At 42.0% G+C, this 22,604-nt stretch overlaps 1 protein-coding gene across 2 annotated transcripts in view; it reads right to left on the bottom strand.

Annotated features, from left to right (window-relative positions):
* LOC132824893 (putative pre-mRNA-splicing factor ATP-dependent RNA helicase DHX32) overlaps positions 1–22,604 on the bottom strand; it is a 123,350-nt gene that overhangs the window by 37,448 nt on the left and 63,298 nt on the right. For both annotated transcript variants that reach the window (XM_060839867.1, XM_060839779.1), the window contains exon 6: positions 16,283–16,382. In XM_060839867.1, the coding sequence (XP_060695850.1) occupies positions 16,283–16,382 (100 nt within the window). The remainder of the gene's footprint in view (positions 1–16,282; positions 16,383–22,604) is intronic.

Below are 22,604 nucleotides of genomic sequence, written 5' to 3'. Positions count from 1 at the left end.
GAGGAGTTTAGCTAAGAGAAGCTGAATAAGTTTGGATTGCTTTCTTTAGAACATAGAAGGCAGAGATGGAACCAGATTGAGGCATATAAAATTAAGGGGATTTTTTTTTTAAAAACCCAGATGTTGCATTGAATCTGGAATGCACTACTAGGGAAGGTAGTTGAAGAGGAAAACCTCACAACCTTCAATAAGTGCTTGGAATGTTAAACTGAGTAGAGTGAAAATTTACAATAGTTGTTGTTTGTGCAGACTTGATGGGCGTCGTTTATATGAATCAAAGCACGGTAGGCAAATGCTATGTCTTTGTTGAATTGTGTACTCTTAGAAAGCCAGTTCAGCTTGCTTCTACATAAGTCCAAGGAGGTTAAAGATGTTTGTGTAGAATTCCATCAGTGTAAATGCAGGCAGTAGTAACTTTATCACGAGATCTCTTATCTGATGGCAGGTGTATGGAGGTGGTCCTCCCTCTGAAGCAGTTCTCCTTGAGGCGTGATTTGGAGATGCCTATGTTGGACTGGGTTGTTTAAAGTTAAAAATCTCAACACCAGGTTAGAGTCCAACAGGTTTAATTGGAAGCATGAGCTTTCGTAGCACTGCACCCTCATCAGGTGGTTGACTATTAATTTGCTGCAACCAATTTCTGGGTGAACCTTCACCAACACATTCCACTCTGACCTTAAATTTACCTGGACCATCTCTTGACACCTCCCTCCCTTTCCTGGACCTCTCCATCTCCATTAATGACGATCGACGACACTGACATTTTTTTTTTACAAACCCACCTCTTCCCACCCTACCCCTTGCAAAAATGCCATCCCGTATTTCCAATTGCTCCGCCTCTGCCGTATCTGCTCCCAGGAGGACCAGTTCCACCACAGAACACACCAGATGGCCTCCTTCCTTAGAGACCACACTTTCCCTTCCCACGTGGTTAAAGATGCCCCCCAACGCATCTCGTCTACATCCCACACCTCCGCCCTCAGTTCCCATCCCTCCTACCGTAACAAGGACAGAACGCCCCTGGTGCTCACCTTCCAACCTACAAACCTTCGCATAAACCAAATCATCCACTGACATTTCCGCCACCTCCAAAAAGACCCCATCACCAGGGATATATTTCCCTCCCCACCCCGGTCGGCCTTCCGCAAAGACCGTTCCCTCCGTGACTACCTGGTCAGGTCCACGCCCCCTACAACCCATCCTCCCATCCTGGCACTTTCCCCTGCCACCGCAGGAACTGTAAAACCTGTGCCCACACCTCCTCCCTCACCTCTATCCAAGGCCCTAAAGGAGCCTTCCACATCCAAGGTTTTACCTGCACATCCACCAATATCATTTACTGTATCCGTTGCTCCCGATGCGGTCTCCTCTACATTGGGGAGACTGGGCGCCTCCTCGCAGAGCGCTTTAGGGAACATCTCCGGGACACCTGCACCAATCAACCACACCGCCCCGTGGCCCAACATTTCAACTCCCCCTCTCACTCTGCCGAGGACATGGAGATCCTGGGCCTCCTTCACCGCCGCTCCCTCACCACCAGACGCCTGGAGGAAGAACACCTCATCTTCTGCCTCGGAACACTTCAACCCCAGGGCATCAATGTGGACTTCAACAGCTTCGTCATTTCCCCTTCCCCCACCTCATCCTAGTTTCGAGCTTCCAGCTCAGCACTGTCCCCATGACTTGTCCGGACTTTACCTACCTGCCTGTCTCCTTTTCCACTTATCCACCACTCCACCCTCTCCTCCCTGACCTATCACCTTCATCCCCTCCCCCACTCACCTATTGTACTCTATGCTATTTTTTACCCATCCCCACCCTCCTCTAGCTTATCTCTCCACGCTTCAGGCTCACTGTCTTTATTCCTGATGAAGGGCTTTTGCCCGAAACGCCGATTTCGCTGCACTTTGGATGCTGCCTGAACTGCTGTACTCTTCCAGCACCACTAATCCAGAATCCTAGGATAAATCCTATCCAGTTTAGGAGACTTAACCATTTTCACACTTTCCAGAATTGCTAGTATCACCTCCTCGTGAACATCTCGTCCAGTAGCTTGTATCTCAATATTCTCCTCAACAACATTGTCTTTTGCTAGTGCGAATACTGATGAAAAATATTGATTAAGCACTTCCCCTATCTCCTCTGACTCCACACACAACTTCCTATGACTGTTCTTGATTGGCCCTACTATTACCCCAGTCATTCTCTTATTCCTCATAGGCCTCACACAGTTTTCCTTGATCCTAACTGCCAACGACTTCTCATGTCCCCTCCTGCCTCTTCTTGATTCTCTCTTTACATCTTTGCTGGCTAAATTGTAACTCTCAAGCTCCCTAACTGAGCTTTTATTCTTGTCCTTGCATAAGTCAACGCCTTCCTCTTGACAAGAGATTTAACTTCTTTTGTAAACCAAGGTTTTCTTGCTCGACTACTTCCTCCCTGCCTGAAGGTAATACTTATCAAGGACACACAGTCGCTGTTCCTTGAATAAGCTCCACGTTTCAATTGTGCTCATCCCCTGCAGTTTTCTTCCCATCCTAAATCTTGCCTAATCTCATCATAATTGTCTCTTGCCTTTTCCCATCTATAACACTTATCCTACGGTGTATATACCTTTCCCTTTCCATCACTAAAGTAAATGCAAAGGAATTGTGGTCGCTATCACCAAAGTGCTCACCTACCTCCAAATCTAACACCTGGCTGGATTCATTACCCAATACCAAATCAAATGTGGCCACACACCTTGTTGGCCTGTTTACATACTGTGTCAGGAAACTCTCCTCTATACATTGGATAAAAACAGATCCATCTGAAGTACTTGAACTATACATTTCCAGTCAATATTTGGAAAGTTAAAGTTCCCCATTACAACTACCTTGTTATCCTTGCTCCTATCCAGAATAATCTTCGCACTCCTTTCCTCTACATCTCTGAAACTATTCAGAAGCCTATAGGAACCTCCCAACAGGGTGACCTTTCCTTTCCTGTTTCTAGCCTCAGCCCATACCACCTCAGTAAACAAGTCCTCAAACGTCCTTTCTGCCACTCTAATACTGTCCTTGACTAACAATGCCAACTCTTTTACAATCTTCCCTGAATCTCCAAAGATTCTGATGGCGTTTTCAGCAAATTTAAATGCTGAGCTATTGCTCCACTAACCACATTGTTTTTTTTTCAGAGACACAGGCAATTTCAACTTCAGCTTGTTTGTCAATTCCAGCAGCATTGCCTTGTTCATCTTTTGTAAAACCACCAAAGTTACTACTTCTTCTGCTGCGAGAAAACTCTTGGTGACTGAAAGAGCCATTACTACGCCAGCATCATTTAAACCAAGCGAATAAAAGACTTGGAATAAAAGACACCAACACCTACCAGTCACTGCCTTTGCCTTTGACTCTGACAATCCTAATCCCAAATCGTAACTATAGAACAAATCCCACAAAAAGCTCCCAATCTGTACTGGACTAGGCAAGACCCCTTCAAATCATTTGAAGAAGGTAGCCGAGAACCTAACTTCCCCAGTTGTTTTAAGCAGATGTAAGGTGAATATTCCAGGAGCGATGTGGCTGGTGAAACCACTCTATTTTAAACAAAACAGAATTTATTTACACACAAACAACAGAAAACCGAATTTAGAATAATGTAACTATCTGAAAACCCAACTGATATGAAAATGCAACTTAATAAAGAGCTGAATGATTTCCTGCAACATCCCATGAATACCCCCTTGGCAAAAAAAAGGTAAAATCAAGCACAGGTTCTTACAGGAGGGAGAGTCGGCCAGAAAATCTTTTGAATTGGGGAACCTTCCACCACTTCTCTTGCTGCTTCTGTCCAAACATCTGGGCATCTGCCTGAATATTACTTTGTGGCTTTAATTTTGCCCTATAATGTTTCTGTGAAGAATATATTATGTTAAAGGTGCTGTATAAATGTAAGAGCAATGAAATGCCAATGTCTGCAGCTTTGCAATTGAAAAGTAAACTCTTCACTGTTGTTATGGTTCCAGCTGACACTGTTGGACAGTTTGTATCCCAGTATGATACCTGCCCTAACAAATCAAGCTAACTGGGTATAGAACAATTTGAAAGTTCTTAAAACACACAGCAAATTAACGTTCTCTTATCAGTTCCTCAACACGATCACTTCATATTCAAGTTCAGAAGAATTAGATCTTTATATCAATTTAGCAGGTTCTTCCCAATTCTTTCCTAGGAAATGTGAAGCTGCTTTTCATGTATCCCTACAAAACCCAGCTTTTTAGTAACCTGCAGGTTTTCAATGTCGTGTTCCTGCCCTGGAAGGTGCACCAGTCACTGACTCTGTGGTTTACCTGAACTGCTCTGTGCTAACCCCATGTGCCAGAATTCTAAAACTGAAGCTACAGTAATGATATTTAGACAGAATTTGAGAGGAAACCTGCCTGTTGTTCTGATATCATATACACTAATCAGAAGCAGATGCATTCAAGCAGTCAAGATAGTGAGTCTATCATGTCAACAGTGAAGGCTTTTAGTGTTTTCAAGCCCCGAGCACATCAGAAAAGCAGTCTTGTCAGCACCTGTATTTCAATCATTTTAGTGACCTAAGCGCCTCATTTCTATTCCATAAGAATTTTTGGCTAATGTTCACAAGTCCCACCAAGGCAGTTCTTTTGACTGACAGCAGTGTTCCAGGTGGTGGTGTGGGGATGAAACAAATCCAGGAAATTTTCTCTGATCAGGTTTTGAAAAGTCAAAGAAGCACCTGGTGATGCTCATACATGCAACCATAACCACAGACTACAAGAGCAAGTCAGAGACCAGGAATTCTGCTGCGAGCAACTTTTTCCGATGTGTCTGCACGCTATCTACAAGAGACAAGTCAGGAACTTGATGGATTACCCTCGACCTGATTTGATGGGTGCAGTGATTTGGTAGTCAATACCATCCAGGATAGTTACCCCCATCCACATCCTTCATACACTCCTTTCACCACCAAAACAAACACACAACACACACACACACACACACACACACACACACTAGCAGCTGTGTGTCCCATTGACTTGATATATTGCAAGGCTCCTTAAAATTCACCTTGAAAACGGGCAACTTCTGCCAGTTTGACGGGAATGGGCAGCAGATGCATGGAACACAGACACCTGCAAGTTCTCCTCTGAACCACTCACATACCTGAATTGGAAATACATTGCTGTTGCTTCACCATAACTTAATCCTGGAACTTCTTTGTAACAGCACTGCTGATGTCCCTATACACCAAGAGCTGCAGTAGTTCAAAAAAGCAGCTCACCATCAACTTTTTCCAGATCAATTGGGGTTGGGTAATAAATGCTGAGCCAGTGAAGCTCACATATCATGAATGACCGAAATTAAGAAATGAAGACTGTATGGGTGATTCTGCAATATGTGAGATGCAAGATCCATAAATTATAAGTGTACCAAGTTCCACATTGAGGGGTGACCTAAGAGAGGTTTACAAACTTGAGGGGCATGGATAGGGTAAGGAGGCAAAGTCTTTTCTCTCGGGTCGGGGAGTCCAGAACTAGAGGGCATAGGATTAGGGGGAGGTGGGGAAAGATATTAAAGAGACCTAAGGGGCAACTTTCTCACACAGAGGATGGTAAGTGTATGGAATGAGCTGCCAGAGGAAGTGGTGGAGTCTGGTACAATTGCAACATTTAAAAGACATTTGGATGGGTATATGAATAGGAAGGATTTGGAGGGATATGGGCTGGTGCTGGCAGGTGGGACTAGATTAGGTTGGGATATCTGGTCGACATGGACGAGTTAGACCGAAGGGTCTGTTTCTGTGCTGTACATCTCTGACTATGACTATGACACTGGAGTGCCTCTCAATTGTAGAAGGGTAGAAAATAAACATTGAACAAATTGATGAGCAACACTTTATGACATGCATCCAACATTCCTGTACCTAATACATAGTGCAGTGTTGCATTGCCTTACTTTCCAAATTTCCTAAAAATATCCTGTTATCATATCCTGTTTTCTGGATGTTGGAGTAATTTCCTATATAATTGAGCCTCATCACTTTTTGATATGATGCAATGCCATCTCAAGGGGTGTACAAAGTTAAAAATCTCACAACACCAGGTTATAGTCCAACAGGATTAATTGGAAGCAATTAATTGTTGCAGAATCTGGTTTCCAGCATCTGCAGTCATTGTTTTTACCTCGGTGATTTTATCCTAGGATCCTCTGGGAAGCCAGGGAGGAGATTGCCGAGCCTTTGGCTTTGATCTTTATGTCATCATTGTCTACAGGATTAGTACCAGAAGACTGGAAGATAGCAAATGTTATCCCCTTGTTCAAGAAGGGGAGTAGAGACAATCCTGGTAATTATAGACCAGTGAGCCTTACTTCAGTTGTGGGTAAAGTGTTGGAAAAGGTTATAAGAGATAGGATTTAGAATCATCTCAATAGGAATAAGTTGATCGGAGATAGTCAACAAGGTTTTGTGAAGGGTAGGTCGTGCCTCACAAACCTTATTGAAATCTTTGAGAAGATGACCAAACAAGTTGATGAGGGTAAAGCGGTCAATGTGGTGCATGTGGATTTCTGCAAGGCCTATGATAAGGTTCCCCATTGTAAGCTATTGCACAAAATACACAGGCATCAGATTAAGGGTGATTTAACAGTTTAGATCAGAAATTGGCTTGCGGAAAGACGGGAAATGTTCATCCTGGAACTCAGTTACTACTGGTGTACCACAAGAATCTGTTTTGGGGCTACTGTTGGCCACTGGTCACTTTTATACATGACCTGAATGAGGGCACAGAAGGATGTGATAGTAAATTTGCAGGTGACACTAAGGCTGGTGGCATTGTGGGTAGTGTCGAAGGATGTTGTAGGTTACAGAGGGACATAGATAAGTTGCAGAGCTGGGCTGAGAGGTGGAAAATGGAATTTAAAATGGAAAAGCGTGATGTGATTCACTTTGGAAGGAATAACAGGATTACAGAGTAATGGGCTAATGGTAAGATTCTTCATACTGTAGATGGGCAGGGTGATCTCGGTGTCCTTGTACATAGATCCCCGAGAGTTGCCCAGGTTGATGGGGTTGTTAAGAAGGCATACGGTGTGTTAGCTTTCATTGGGAGAAATTGAGTTTCGGAGCCATGAGGTCACGTTACAGCTGTACAAAGGTCTGGTGCGGCTGCACTTGGAGTATTGTGTACAGTTCTGGTCACTGCATTATAGGAAGGATGTGGAAGCTTTGGAAAGGATTCAGAGGAGATTTACTCGGATGTTGCCTGGTATGGAGGGAAGATCTTATGAGAAAAGGCTGAGGAACTTGAGGCTGTTTTCGTTAGAGAGAAGGTTGAGAGGTGACTTAATAGAAATATAAGATCACTAGAGGGTTAGATAGGTGGACAGTGAGTGCCTTTTTCCTCCGGTAGTGATGGCTAGTCCGAGGGGACACAGCTTTAAATCGAAGGGTGATAGAAATAGGACTGAAGTCAAAGGTAGTTGCTTTATTCGGAGTAGTAGGGGTGTGGAACGCCCTGCCTGCAACAGTAGTAGACTCACCAACTTTCAGGGCATTTAAATTGTCACTGGATAAAATATGGACAAAAATGGAATAGTGTAGGCTAGATGGCTTCAGATGGGTTACATCGGCCAAAGCAACAGAAGGCCAAGGGCCTATACTGTGCTGTAATGTTCTATGTTCCATGTTCCATGTGGTGGCTAAGATTCAGTTGAAAATGCAGCGGTTTGAGTTAGAGGCAAAAGAAAAAGAAATGAAACCAGTTGAATTATGATTAAAAGCAGAAGAGAGAGAAAAGGATTGAAAAGGTACTAGCAAACCAAAAAGAAAAGGAGAGAGGGGCAAGGAAGAAAGAGAGTGTGTTTGAACTTCAGAAATTGGCACAGACAGGAAAGTCAGCTTAAAAGGACGGCAGTGGAAGTAGAAGGTAAGCTTAGTGAGGAAGTAGTGAGGACTCGTACGGAGGAGTTTAGATCAGAGTGGTGCTGGAAAAGCACAGCAGGTCAGGCAGCATCCAAGGAGGAGGAAAATCAAACGCTGTGGGCAAAAGCCCTTAATCAGCCCTTGATCTGGTATGCCCGCCATACCAGGCAATATCCGGGTAAATCATCTCTGAACCCTTTCCAAAGCTTCCACATCCTTCCTATAATGTGATGACCAGAATTGTACATGTGGAAGAGCAGAGAATTAAAACGACAAGATTAGCAGCTGATATGGCTGATGATTATGGGTTGGTCTACAAATCAAAATTTGACTTCCAACATCAATTTCAATCCATAAGGGATAGAATGTGGGAAAAGAGAAATCCTCACGTGGTAAGGGAAAAGTAGATCTCGATAAGGATCATAAGAATTCTTACCACAGGTTAAAAAAGAAACCCATGAACGGGAAAGTTAAAAACCTCTGGTGCTTTCACTGTAATAAAACTGGCCACCTGAAATGAGTGTTGGTGAGTTAGGAAAAGCACTGGGAAGCCAAATGTAGGGAAACAGGACAAGCCAGTGAATTTTGTTGGAGTTGAAATGGAAAGCACAGTGGGGGCTAGAAAGCTGCACCAAAATGTACACGCTGGTTAGTGGTTGGTTAAAGAGGAAGTGCCAAATCTTCTTAAAGCACATATCTGCAAAAGTAACGTTTACTCACATAGGCCAGGTACAGCAGGTAAAGAGGTTACAATATTAAGAGATATAGAATCCTCTTAATCTTTGATGTTGAAAGATGAGAAAATATGTACCTCTGAAGGATTACTGCCAGAAAAAGTGCTAGTAATGGGAATTCACGGTGAGACAATAAGTGCTCAATTATGAAGAGTGAGGTTAGAGCTTCCAGTGAAGAGTGGAGAAGTTGTGGTAGGAGCACTGGACAAACTCTCAGCTCCACGAATACAAGCTATCCTTGCTAATGATATAGCTATTTCACAGGTAGGAGTGCTACCTACTGTGGTTGAAAAGCCAGTGGAAACTCAGTCAACTGAGGCATTACAGGAAGCATATACTGGGAATTTTCCTGAATGTGGTAATGAGGTCACAAAGTCACCAGTTGAAACAGGAGAGGATCAAAGAGTACAGATAAGAAATTTGAAGTACAATTATCAGAGATCCTGTTTGATCAAATGATTGAGACAAACCAGGAGCAGATGGATAACAAAGTAGATACCCTGAGCTCAGAAAAAAGTGAGTTACAGCAGAAAGATGAGAAACTAAAACAATTGTATCAAAAGGCATACATGGAAAAAGAATGCAAATGTATCCCTGAATGTTACTATCTTAAATATGAGTCTTACTGAGGAAGTGGAGACCATCACATATTCAGGCAAATGAGAAATAGGCAGGAGTGCATCAAGTCATATTGCCAGTGGGTTAGAGAAAGGAGGTGTTGCAGGTAGCACATGAACAACCAGAAGAAAGTCATTTTGGGGAAAAAAAAACTCGAGCTAAAATACAAAAAAAAGGAGCAAGTTTTGAGAAGATTTGTAGCTCAGGTTGAGGTTCTAGATGTAAGTTTGCTCACTGAACTGAAAGGCTTGTTTTCAGATGTTTCGTCACCATACTAGGTAATTATCAGTGAGCCTTCACTGAAGCACTGGTGTTATGTTCCACTTTCTATTTATGTGTTTAGATTTCCTAGGGTTGGTGATATGATTTCCTGTGTTGGCAACATCATTTCCTGTTCTTTTCTCACAGGTTGGTAGATAGGGTCCAAATCAATGTATGTCGATAGAATTGTTGATAGAATTCCAGTTGGAATGCCATGCTTCTAGGAATTCTCATGCTCGTCACCGATACAGGAAATGACATCAGCAACCCAAGGAAACCTAAACACAAATAGAAAATGGGAGATAATACCAGAGCTTCATCAGAGGCTCAATCATAGTGTTACCTAGTATGGTGATGAAATGTCTAAAAACAAATCTTCTGCTCAGTGAGCAGAAATATTTTTTTACTGGCCTGGATTGCACAAGGATGTAGCTGAATTTTGCCAGATATGTCATACCTATCAGGTATTTGGAAAACTGCAGGTAGTAATAAAACCTGCACCTTTAATACCTATTCCAGTACTTCAAGAAATGTTAATTGATTGCATAGGACCCCAACCTAAAACAAAAAGTGGGAATCAGTATTTGCTAACAATAATGGAGATGTCCATGAGATTTCCAGAGGCCATTCCATTGTGCAATACTAGAACTAATAGGATTACAGAATAGTTATTCAAATTCTTCACTAGATAGGGGCTACTCACAGAAATACAAATCAGATCAAGGGTCAAAATTCACATCAAAATTATTCAATGTTATGGACAGTTTAGGGATAAAAAATTCAAATCTACTGCATACCATCCAGAATCGGCAAGGAGTGCCAGAAAGGTGGCATCAAACATTAAAGACCATATTCAGCATTTATAGTCAGGACTATCCAGATGACTGGGATAAAGGAATTTCATTTGTATGTTTTGTTCAAAGATGCAAACGATTCGATCAATTTCAGTCCATATGTATGAGTGTTTGGGAGTGAGGGGAGAGGACCACTAAATTGATTAAAGGAGAAATTAGCAAGTCATAATTGAAACTACACAGTTGGACTTTGTGCCAAGTTTTAGGGAACAGTTAAATAGAGCGTGGGGAGTTGGCTGTACAGCATTTAAAAGTAACACAGTGAAACAGGAAGCAGGCAAGAAATCAAAAACTCAATTTTGCTCTCGAAGAAAAAAGTGCTGGCATTACTTCCAGTGATGGTGAACCTTTTAAAGCAAGGCTTAGTGGACCTTATCAAGTCAAAAGGAGATGGAGAGAGGTGAACTATTTGATAAGCACTTCAGACAGAAAGAAATCTCACATATCATGTGAATATGCTCAAAAAATATTTTGACAGGGAAGCAAAGCAAAAGGAGAATGTTTTACTGGTTACAACACAGAGTGAAGAACCAAGTTCAGAGGATTCCGAACAGGACATTCCTCAAATCAAACTGGACAATGAGGAAGCTGTCAAAAATTGGGATAAATTATCAAGTTACCTTCCAGAGGAAAACTGAAATGACCCAAAAGACTTATGGGGAGTTATGTAGAAATAAGCTGGAAAGTACTAACCTAATTATGCATGATGCAGATAAATGCTGCTCCAATTAAGCAACATCCTGAGAGGCATAACCCTCTAAAGTTGACACAGGTTAAAAAGGAGATTGAACTCATACTCCAAGATGACAGAAATCGGAGTGAGTTGCAGTGACTGGAGCTTACCAATAGTAATGGTGTCAAAAACAGATGGGACAATGTGTGGACTATTGCAAAGTCTGATGCATATCCAACTCCATGCTTGGAAGACTGTGTTGACAAGGTGGGACAAGCAACTTGTATTTCGAAGTCAGACTTGCTCAGAGGATACTGGCAGGTACCTTTGTCCGAAAGAGCGAAGCTGAGTGGACTGCCCCGGTCAACCCATTGTCTCTGCCTGCTCCTGCCCCACCAAACTTATCTCCACATACCTTGATACCGCCCTGTCCCCCTTAGTACAGGAACGCCCCACCTATGTTTGGGACACCACCCATGCCCTCCACCTCCTCCATGACTTTCATTTCCCCAGTCCCCAACGCCATGGACCATGGACATCCAGTCCCTGTACACATCCATCCCCACGATGAAGGCCTCCATACCTCCATTTCTTCATCTCACGCTGAATCGTCCCACTTCCAGAACAAAGGGGTAACCATGGGCTCCCGCATGGACCCCAGCTATGATTGCCTCTTTTTTGGGTATGTGAAACAGGCCATCTTCTGCAGCCACACCGGCACCATTCCCCAACATTTCCTCTGTTACACTGGTGACCGTACTAGCGCCACCTCGTGCTCCCACAAGGAGGTTGAACAGTTCATCAACTTCGCAAACACCTTTCACCCCAACCTCTAGTATACCAACCATCTTGGACAGCTCCCTTCCCTTCCTGGTCCTCTCCACCTCCATTTCCGACGATTGACTCCACACATTTAATACAAACCCACCCACTACCACAGCTACCTAGACTACACCTCTTCCCACCTTGCCTCCTGTGAAAATGTTATCCCTTATTCCCAACTCCTCCACCTCTGTTGCATCTGTCCCTAGGAGGACCAGTTCCACCATAAAACATCCCAGATGGCCTCCTTCAAGGACTGCAATTTCCCTTCACATGTGGTCAACGATGCCCTCCAGCAAATCTCCTCCACTGCCCGCACATCTGCCCTTGAACCCCACCCATCCAATTACAACAAGGACAGAAGCCCTTGGTCCTCACTTTCCACCCCACCAACCTCCAGATACATCACATCATCCTCCACTATTTCCGCCACCTACAAGCAGACCTCATCACCAGAGATATATTTTGCTCCCTACCAGAGAGAGAGATCCGGAGAGACCATCCCCTCAGTGATTCCCTTGTCAGATCTATGCCCCCTACCAACACCTTTTCCTGCCACCACAAGTGCAAAACCTGTGTCCACACCACTTCCCTCACCTTCATTCAAAGTCCCAAAAGGATCCTTCCACATTCGACAGAGTTTTACCTGTACTTCCACACACTGCGTCCATCGCTCCCGATGTGGTCTCCTCTTCACTGGGGAGGCAGGATGCCAAATTGCCAAATTGTTTCAGAGAACATCTCTGGGATACCAGAATTAAACAACCGCAGCATCCTGTGGCCGAACACTTTAACTCCCCCTTCCACTCCTCCAAGGACGTGTAGGTCCTGGGCCTCCTCCATCACCAAACCCTAACCACCCGACACCTGGAGGAAGAGCACCTCATCTTCCTCCTTAAGATCCTCAATGGGATCAATGTGAATTTCACCAGTTTCCTCATTTCTCCTCCCCCCCACCTTATCCCAGATCCAACCTTCAAACTCAGCACCACCCTCTTGAACTGTCCTACCTGTCAGTCTTGAAAAATGTTTTGCTGGAAAAGCACAGCAGGTCAGGCAGCATCCAAAGAGCAGGAGAATCTATATTTTGGGCATAAGCCCTTCTTCAGGAATGAGGAAGGGTGTGCCAAGCAGGCTAAGATAAAAGATGGCTTGGCACACCTTCCTCATTCCTGAAGAAGGGCTTACGCCCGAAACGTCAATTCTCCTGTTCCTTGGATGCTGCCTGACCTGCTGCGCTTTTCCAGCAACACATTTTTCAGCTCTGATCTCCAGCATCTGCAGTCCTCACTTTCTCCTACCTGTCAGTTTTCCCTCCCACCTATCTGTTCCACCCTTTTCTCCGACCAATCACCTTCACCCCACCTCCATCTACCTATCGCATTCCCAGCTACCTTCCCCGTAGCACCACCCCCCCTCCCATTTATCTCCCAACCCCCTTGGCCCACAAGCCTCATTCCCAATGAAGATCTTATGCTTAAAATGTCGATTCTCCTGCTCCTCAGATGTTGCCTGACCTGCTGTGCTTTTTCAGCACCACACTCTTGACTCTGATCTCCAGCATCTGCAGTCCTCACTTTCTCCTTGTAAGTCATGCCATTTGATATGAAAAATGCACCAGCCATATTTCAAAGACTAACCAATAAGGTTATTTACTGATACTACTCAATTGGGTAATATATTGACTGGGGGGATTTTTAGTTACAAATGGAAAGAACGTTTGCAACATTTACTGGAATTGTTCAATCGACTTTGGGAGGCAGGCTTAGTGACAAACCTGGCTAAGAGTAAATTTGCCAAAGCTCAATTCACTTTCCTGGGCAATGTTATTGGACATGGACAAATGGACCCATGGAATGCAACAAAAGTTATTGGGGAGTTTTTCCAGACAGTGACAAAAAGGGCACTACTATGATACCTGCAACTACTCGGTATTATTGGAAATTCATACCAAATTTCAGCTATGTGGCTCTAAAGAAAGGCACAAAGTTTCAGTGGATGGTGGTCTGTCAGAAGGCATCTGACAACCTGAAAGCTGTATTAACCACTGCCCCGGTATTAGTACATCTAATTACGCAAAGCATTCGATGCTGTGCTCTTACAGGAAGACAGTGAGAAGATAGAAAGACCCTCATATTTCTCCTGGAAACTGAACATTCATCTGCAGAAATACCTTACAGTTGAGAAGGAGACTTAGAGCGTGGTGTTGGCATTACAACATTTCAATGTTTATATTACCAGTAATGCATCTGAGACAATCGTATACACTGATCATAACCCATTGACATTTGTGGAGAAACTTAAGGATAAACATGCCAGACTGTTCAGATAGAGCTTGTTGTCACAGCCATTCAATTCGACAATTGTGCATGCAGTTGGATGAAAAGTCGTGATTGCCAACGCATTGTCGAGACTTGGATGAGAAACAGAGACGTTCAGTGGTAGGAGTACAACAGACAGAAACAGAATGCAGGTGAAAGTGAGGTCTGCAGATGCTGAAGATCACAGTAGAGTGTGTGGTGCTGGAAAAGCACAGCAGTCAGACAGCATCCGAGGAGGAGAGTCGACGTTTCGGGCAAAATCCCTTCATCAGAAATTAGGCTGGGAGCCTACGGGATGGAAGGATAAGAGGGAAGAGGGGTGGGGCTGGGAGGTAGCTGAGAGTGCAACAGGTGGGCGGAGGTGGGGGTAATGGTGATAGGTCAGAGGGGAGGGTGGAGTGGATAGGTGGGAAGGAAGATGGACAGGTAGGACAGATCATGATGGCGGAGCCGAGTTGGAAGATTGGAAGTGGGAAAAAAGTGGGGGGAGAGGAAATGAGGAGGAAATTGGTGAAATCCACATGGATGCCATGGTGGAAGATGAGGCATTCTTCCTCCAGCCGATGGAGGCGGCCCAGGACCTGCATGTCCTTGGCAGAGCGGGAAGGTGAGGTGAGGTGAGGTGTTCGGCCATGGAGCAGTGGGGTTGGTCGGTGTGGATGTCCTGGAGATGTTCCCTGAAGTGCTCTGCGAGTAGGCGTCCTGTCTCCCCAATGTAGGGGAGACCACATCAGGAGCAACGGGATATAGTAAACAGAATGTAGTGGTGCATGTTTGCATGGTCATAGTTAATGCAATGTATGTGTGTTGTGGTGTACTAACAGTGTAAGATTAAGGGATTTTTAAACGAAGCCATCCCGGATAGTGATAGCTCATTTGTTTTAAGGGTGGTGGTGTGATGATACTGCTTTTTTAATTTTGGTTATGTTGTCATTGATTTTTTTCAAGAGGGATTGTGTAAAGGCAGAGTTTCTGATGTGTCTGGAAATATCTAATTGAAAACACGTCGGTTTTTTTAAAATAAAAAACCCTTGTACAATGAAAGGAGAGTGGCCAATTCTCCCAGTTCAGGGATTTTCTTTTTAATTTAGTTTTATTTTTACACTGCTGATTAAAAGAAAGCTGCTGGGGGAAAAAGATTCCTTGATCCAAGAGATTTTCTGGCTGACTCTCTCCTATAAGAATCTGTGCTTGATTTTACCTTTTTTGCCAAAGGGAGCGTTTATGGGATATTACAGGAAATTGTTCAGCTCTTTGTTAAGCTGCATTTTCAAATTGATTGGGTTTTCATTAGTTAGGTTGTTCTAAATTTGGTTTTATTTTGTTTGTGTTAAATAAATCCTGTTCTATTTAAAACTGTTCTATTTAAAATATTCGCTCCTGGAATATTCATCTCACATCTGCTTAAAACGACTGGAAAGTTAGGCTCTGGGCTACCTTAAAAAAAGTGTTTGAGGGGGTCTGGCTTGGTCCATACCAATAACAAATGTGTGGCATGATCAAGACATGAATGAGTTTCACTGTTAGACCAACTGAGATTAGGATAAAATCAGGAAATATTGACGATAATAGATGATCTTCAAGATTAATAATTAACTTTGAATAATATGTATTGTTAATTGACAATTGAGGCCATTGTTAGATACAGTAGTGTAAACAAGCTTTGTAATTAATGCCATTAGCACCATTAAAACACGAGAGGCTGCACATTTACAACCTCCAAGAAAACAAAGACAAAGACATACTATATCAAACTACAATGCAATCAAAATCAATTGTAGTCCAATGAGTACTGCAATTGTTAATAGGTCACTAAATAAGAGCTTCATCTTGTCACAGATTTCCTAAAAACAACACACCTAAACCAAAACAACACATCAACACGTACAGTACTTGCTCATGTATTTTAACAATCTAAAAATATTCCAGTTATGGAGTTCCAATGGTCATTTGACTCATTATATAGCCACAGAAAAACCTACATCAGTACATGGTAAGCAATGGTTCCTTTGTGCACATTACATAGCGAATTGATTTTTCACGATTTCACAAGCCAGTATTTCTTACCTGGGCAGATGCAGCCTATTCTCTGCCACCTCAGCTCAGCCTGGCTCTTGCTAATTGGCTGAATGACCTGAGAGTCAGCCCGAATGCGAGGATTGTACACCTGGGGCAAAGAGAAAAAATATTCAGGAAATAAAGTCTGAGAATGAGGACTGCACATTTTCAACACATTTCCCAGATCTCATTTTGACAGATTTAGCAAGTTCATTAGTGGGGAGAAAGGTAGCCAGAAGTCCAGAAAGCATGCATTTTCTGATACAAAATTTAAGAGAGTTTGGCAAAAAGTTAAAATCTAAGAAGCAGCATATTTTAATTAATCATCAACCCACTCTTGAACTTAATGTGTGATGACCCATGTGCATTTGGGGAAAGATAAATACATTTTATGTTGAAGGTGATCATCCGTTTAAGTAGATTTCGCTAAAGAGGATTTCTAGTACAGAAACTGACTTCCATTTGATCACGTAACTTGGTTAAGGAATAAACAAAACTAAAGTTCACAATGTTAATTGAGGAGAAAGTGACAGCAAAGCATTTTGGAGGCAGTTCTAGTATCAAGCAGGGTTTAATTTAAAACAATTTAGCAGCAGAGTGAGGAAACATTGTGCTTTTCTTCATTAGGGGCTATATAAAAAGGTTTATACTTCTTGTTGACTGATAGAATATATATGATTGTAGAGTTGAATGTCTGAGACAGCTGAGCTTATTGAGTGGGTGGGAGTGATAAGTTGATTGACACAGTGAGAGAAGAGACAGACATACAGACTGAGAGACACAGACAGATTTGAGATTAGTTAAATTCTAAGAAGTTTCTCCCCCAAAATGCAACCATGAAGTTTATTTTTTTTGAAGCATTATTATAGAGGCACAGTCAATCCCAGCATTTCAGAACAAATTAAATCATAACTTAAGCAATATTTTCTTTTAAGTAGGAACAAAATGGTAGCAAAGCTAGACAAATACTTTATTTGAATTTAATTTATACTAACTGTCTTAACAATATTATTACTTTAAATAATGCATTCCGTAATCAGAGCATGGGTTTCAAGAACTGCTCAGTGATACAGTCACAACAATTGAAATGGCGGATTTACAAATAACAACTTGCATTCATACTGTATGTTAAAGTTAATTAACCTTCCAGCACACTTGCATCAGATGAAAATACCAAACATTTCTTTCATTTTTGTTTTCAGGACCTCAATAACACTGACAGAACACATTTGTTGTTCATAAGACTAAATATCAATAGGAGGCATTAAGTCAATCACGCAATATAGATGTAGTACAGTCGAGTACAAGTCTTGCATATTTCCTTCTTTAAAGATAATCCATTCTATATTCTTGTAGCTACTCCTACTAGATCTGCTGTCATGGTATGTTAAACTCATCTGTTTGGTGCCATCCTTGATGATCCTCTGCCTCTCATTTGTGATGTGTCATCTACCTACCCCTAGGTAAAAATTGCTTTCTGCTGCCCTCCACTTTGCCCTCTAGAAGACAGCCATGCAGCATTTTAGCTCTGATCAAATGGCTGAATCATTGACATTTTCTTGTCCAGATCTAATTTTTATCCTGTAAGTACGTCTTGACTTTGAGTATTTCGTCCACGTATTGACCGAGTAATTTTGGCAACAGCCCACAGCATACTCCTTTCTTTACCCGAAATATATCTGATTGGACATTTTCTAGTCCGATGTGGAGTTTAATCTTTAGACAAATCCCATCTTTACTGGTGATGTCACAGTTAAACAGCACATGTATCAGCTATTGGTGTTAAGCAGAAATTAAATGCCTTAACATGGTCTATGTAGCAATGTTCTTCTTTACTTCTATATATTTATAGAAAATTCTTCTTGGGTAAAATACTCTCCCATTAAGAGATTTGCAAGATTATGGGGAAAAACAACAGTAATGGAAGTTTAGAGCACTTTCAAGCAATCAACATACAGGCATGATACACTGAATTGTTCTTCCTGAGCTGAATCACTGTGATTTCACAAATGCATTGAGTTCTTTTCCATAATATGCCACTGTAGATATTTACTTACAATCACATCCTAGGCCCATACGTACCACAGTCAAAGTAAAATGTTTGGAGGTGAAATTTGGAAGGAAGCAGTCTAGGAGAAATGGCTGATGACTACAACCCGAGTTAGAGGACTGAAGAAAGTGATAGGCAAGCTGCAGAAGAGCCTGCGGGAGAGATTTGTAAAGCAAGGTGAAAGTTTCCTACTTTAATGAGCTGATGACAGGGGAGAGACATGCAAGTGGGATTTATTCAGGAAAGGATGAGAATTACTGATTTCTGGGCAAGGTGGAGTTTAGATAGGGAGAAGCTCAGAAGATTGGACAGGACAGCATTGGGTACCACCTTTTGCCACACTAATTCAGCCTTACAGCCCATTCACTTCATTCAGACTACTGGACTCTAACTCCTCCAAGTTGCTTCCATAGCAATGCTTTCACAAATGGTTGTAACAAAGTTGAAGAGAAAGCTGAAGTCAATTCCAGTTCCACCTAACTGGTTGATGTAAATTATAAAGATAATGAAGGGTACTTGGCATCAATATTAAAAACTAAAATTTAATAAATCATTTCTATAAATATTAGAAGGTGAGAGATTTTATTCGCACATTTAAAAAGGAGTCAAAGCACAATGCACAAAAGACTAAGAGGTCCAGGGTCAAGTCCCACCTGCTCCAGACCTGTGTAATAACATCTCTGGACAGGTTGATGAGAAAATGTGCATCAAATGAATTTATAACATGATGTGAACAGCACCAGCTACAGGCAACAGTCATGCACTGTAAACCCTGTTTAATTACTTAAGGAAGCACACCAGAAGGCTCAGTCTTTTTCTTCCTGCTTTCGATGCAATTCCCTTTCAGATTCTGAAGTGAGTGACTGGTTATGTCATGCTTGCAGAAGAATGCAGAGAATCATTAACAGTGTCAGTCAAAACAGGAAAATATAGTGTCTTTTGATTCAACAGTCCACTTAAACTGTGTGGAAATGTTTGTGGATTTATAATGACATCGATTTCCATGGTCCAGAAAATTTCTATTATAACAAGCTAGTTGACTATATTTAGAGCACTGAATAGTTTGAGTCTCTTTGTTTAATAATATACTGGCATTAGAGACAGTCCTGATAAAAGGGATTTTCTTATGAGGAGGTGAGTAGTTTGTGTCTGTACTCAATGAAGCATAGAGGACCTCTTAATGAATATATAAAAAGGTTCTTAACAGACTTGACGGAGTAGGTGCGGCCAAGTTGTTTCCCTTGGAGGAAGAGTCTAGGACTAGAAGGCATAATCTCAGTTCGGATTGTCCATTTAAGACAAAGGAAGATTTTATATTCTTTCAAATGGGCAGTCAAGCTGTGAAATTCTGAGATAGATTCTTAATCGGTATGGGAATCAAGGGTTCTAAGGATGAGTAAAAGGTGAGGTCTGCAGATGTTGGAGATCAGAGCTGAAAATGTGTTGCTGGTTAAAGTGCAGCAGGTCAGGCAGCATCCAAGGAACAGGAAATTCGACGTTTCGGGCAAAAGCCCTTCATCAGGCTTTTGCCCGAAACGTCGAATTTCCTGTTCCTTGGATGCTGCCTGACCTGTTGCACTTTAACCAGCAACACATTTTCAGTTCTAAGGATGAGGCAAAGTAGAGTTGAGCATTAACAGACCAGCCATGATCTTACTGAGTGGCAGAACAGACTTGACAGGCCAAATGGTCGAGGGTCATATGGAACAGAAACATACTCAAATGCAATAAAACTGCATTATGCATTCAATAAGGAACACTGCTGCATACATCCTCTAAATCAGAAGGACTATTTTAAATCTGATTTTAATTTCACTTTAACATTAAAGCTGAATATGCACTTACAATGTTGAATAAAACAGATGAAATAATTATAAATCAATACTGAACATCAAAATCAAACAAAACATCAAGATAAAACAGCGTAGTTGTTACAGCAGCTCCAAGCCACCAATGATGGCACAACCAACACTTGAAAATAAACAATCTGGTCATGTTTGTGAGACCTGCTGGCCTGTTTTCTACATTACCATAGTAACCATACTTTAAACAAAGCTCACAGCTGTAAGGCACTCATTAAAAGGTTGAGAAAAAAAAACTGTCATTAAATTAAAGGTCCTGTTTGTTTCCTGAACAGTAAAGCCAGACGCCACAAGCTCAACGCTGGCCTGGGGAAACTGGATTCTAAAAATCAAGTGGCTGGTAACAGAAAAAAACCCAACTTGAGCAGGTTGCAAGGCCACTGAAGAAAGAGGTAATTGGTGCCTTTGGTGTTTACATTTGAGATTTGGGTACCACCCAAGAAAATGACTCTGCTCCACTGCAGCAACTAGAATGCAAGCTGGTGAAAGTGAATTAAGACAACCAATCCTTGCCAATATCAACAGGGTTCTCTCTCTACTGTGTTTGCATGTAAGAATCAAGTAATGCTGTTGCAAATCCTCATACATTCCACATCATTCAAAAAAGTCTACTGATAACATAAAAGCAAGTGGCAATGGGTTTCCAAAATATTGAGACACATACAGCAAAGTGTGCAGTATTACCATTCAAAGCTGCAAATGTGTTGCTGGTCAAAGCACAGCAGGTCAGGCAGCATCTCAGGAATAGAGAATTCGACGTTTCGAGCATAAGCCCTTCATCAGGAATCATGCTCGTTTCGGGCTTATGCTCGAAACGTCGAATTCTCTATTCCTGAGATGCTGCCTGACCTGCTGTGCTTTGACCAGCAACACATTTGCAGCTGTGATCTCCAGCATCTGCAGACCTCATTTTTTACTCGAAGATCATTACCATTCAAAGGACTATGTCCATGCTACACACAAGAAATACATCTTTGCTAGTAAGAAATGCTGTTATAAATGAAGTGCAGTTCCAAAAGTAATAAAATATAGAACAGTAGAGCACAGGAACAGGCCCTTCGACTCACTGTGTCTGCATGGACCATGATGCTATTCTAAATTACTGCTATCTAGCTGCAGATGGCCCTGATCCATCTATTTCCTGCTTGTTAAGTGTCTGCCTAAATGCTTTTTAAAAACTTTGCTGTTGCATTTGCTTCTATCAGATCCCCTTTAAACTTGCCTCCCTCACCTTAAACCTATGCATGGCATTTCCACCCTGGAAAGGAGACTCAACTTTATACATGCCTCTCAATTTTATCCATTTCTATCAGGTCACCTGCCAGTCTCCAATGCTGTAGTGAAAACAACATAAGCTCTGAACAAATATGTTCAGACCTTTGCTTTGAACAAATGTGGACAACCTTTAAAATTAGATTTCCCAGTTCTTAAAGGCACTTCAGGGTAAGGTAGTTTAAGTAGCTCAGGCAAAAACGAATAGAAGGTTTAAGCTGATAGAGTTGGATCAACTAAGATGGGAGGAGGCTCATGGGAAAGGTGAATGTCAGTAGGGCAGAATTGTTGGGAAAATTCTACATCATTCAATTTATTTTTTGAGCTTAGCCCTTCTATGACGCAACTGGCACTCAGTTTACAATCTAAATGGTGAAAGTTACACTGATTAAAAAAAAGCTCAGAATTACTGTTCATCGTTGATGCTGAGTACAGCGAGTTGCTTAGGAATTGTGCATATCTTATTTCAACTTGCACAGAGGCAATAATTTTACCGAGCCACCTGGCAGAACTTCTGATGGGTTGGGATGGAATCTGATACTTATTTTTTCCAATGAACAGGAATATCAAGCCAAATATAAAGTGGGTAGTGGACCCTACCGATCAGATTCCTGCATTACAGTAAGGTGGGAATGAACTTGCCAACGTTTACTTCTTGTCGCCCATGTGCTATCTTGGCCAGCACAAATAAGACGACATAAAGTGTAGGGAAAAAAAGTCTCAAATCGGAAAGGACAGAACAGCAAATGCAAATTGTGTGTGCAAAAGATTGATGACAGAGAGGCGGTAGATGCTGCCTACATGGATGTTTGTAAAGCGTTTGATAAGGTTCCGCATGGTAGATCAATTAGTAAAGTTAGCTCACATGGGATTCAGGGAGAGCTTTCCAACTGGACACCTGTGACCAATGGTGTTCCACAGGGATCAGGACTGGGTCCAATGTTGTTTATCATTTATATATAAATAATTTGGATGAAAATTTAGGAGACGTGGTTAGTAAGTTTGCAGATGACATCAAAATGGGTAGTGTAGTCCACAGTGAAGGTTATCTAAGATTACAACCTGATCTTGATCAATTGGGTCAGTCAAAGAGTGGCAGATGAGGTTTAATTTGGATAAATGAGCTGCTGCACTTTCATACAACAAA

The sequence above is a fragment of the Hemiscyllium ocellatum genome, chromosome 1 (assembly GCF_020745735.1).
Source record: "Hemiscyllium ocellatum isolate sHemOce1 chromosome 1, sHemOce1.pat.X.cur, whole genome shotgun sequence".
NCBI classification, from domain to species: Eukaryota; Metazoa; Chordata; class Chondrichthyes; order Orectolobiformes; family Hemiscylliidae; genus Hemiscyllium; species Hemiscyllium ocellatum.
Note: the sequence above shows the minus strand (reverse complement) of the source record. Positions and strands in the feature narration are given on the sequence as shown.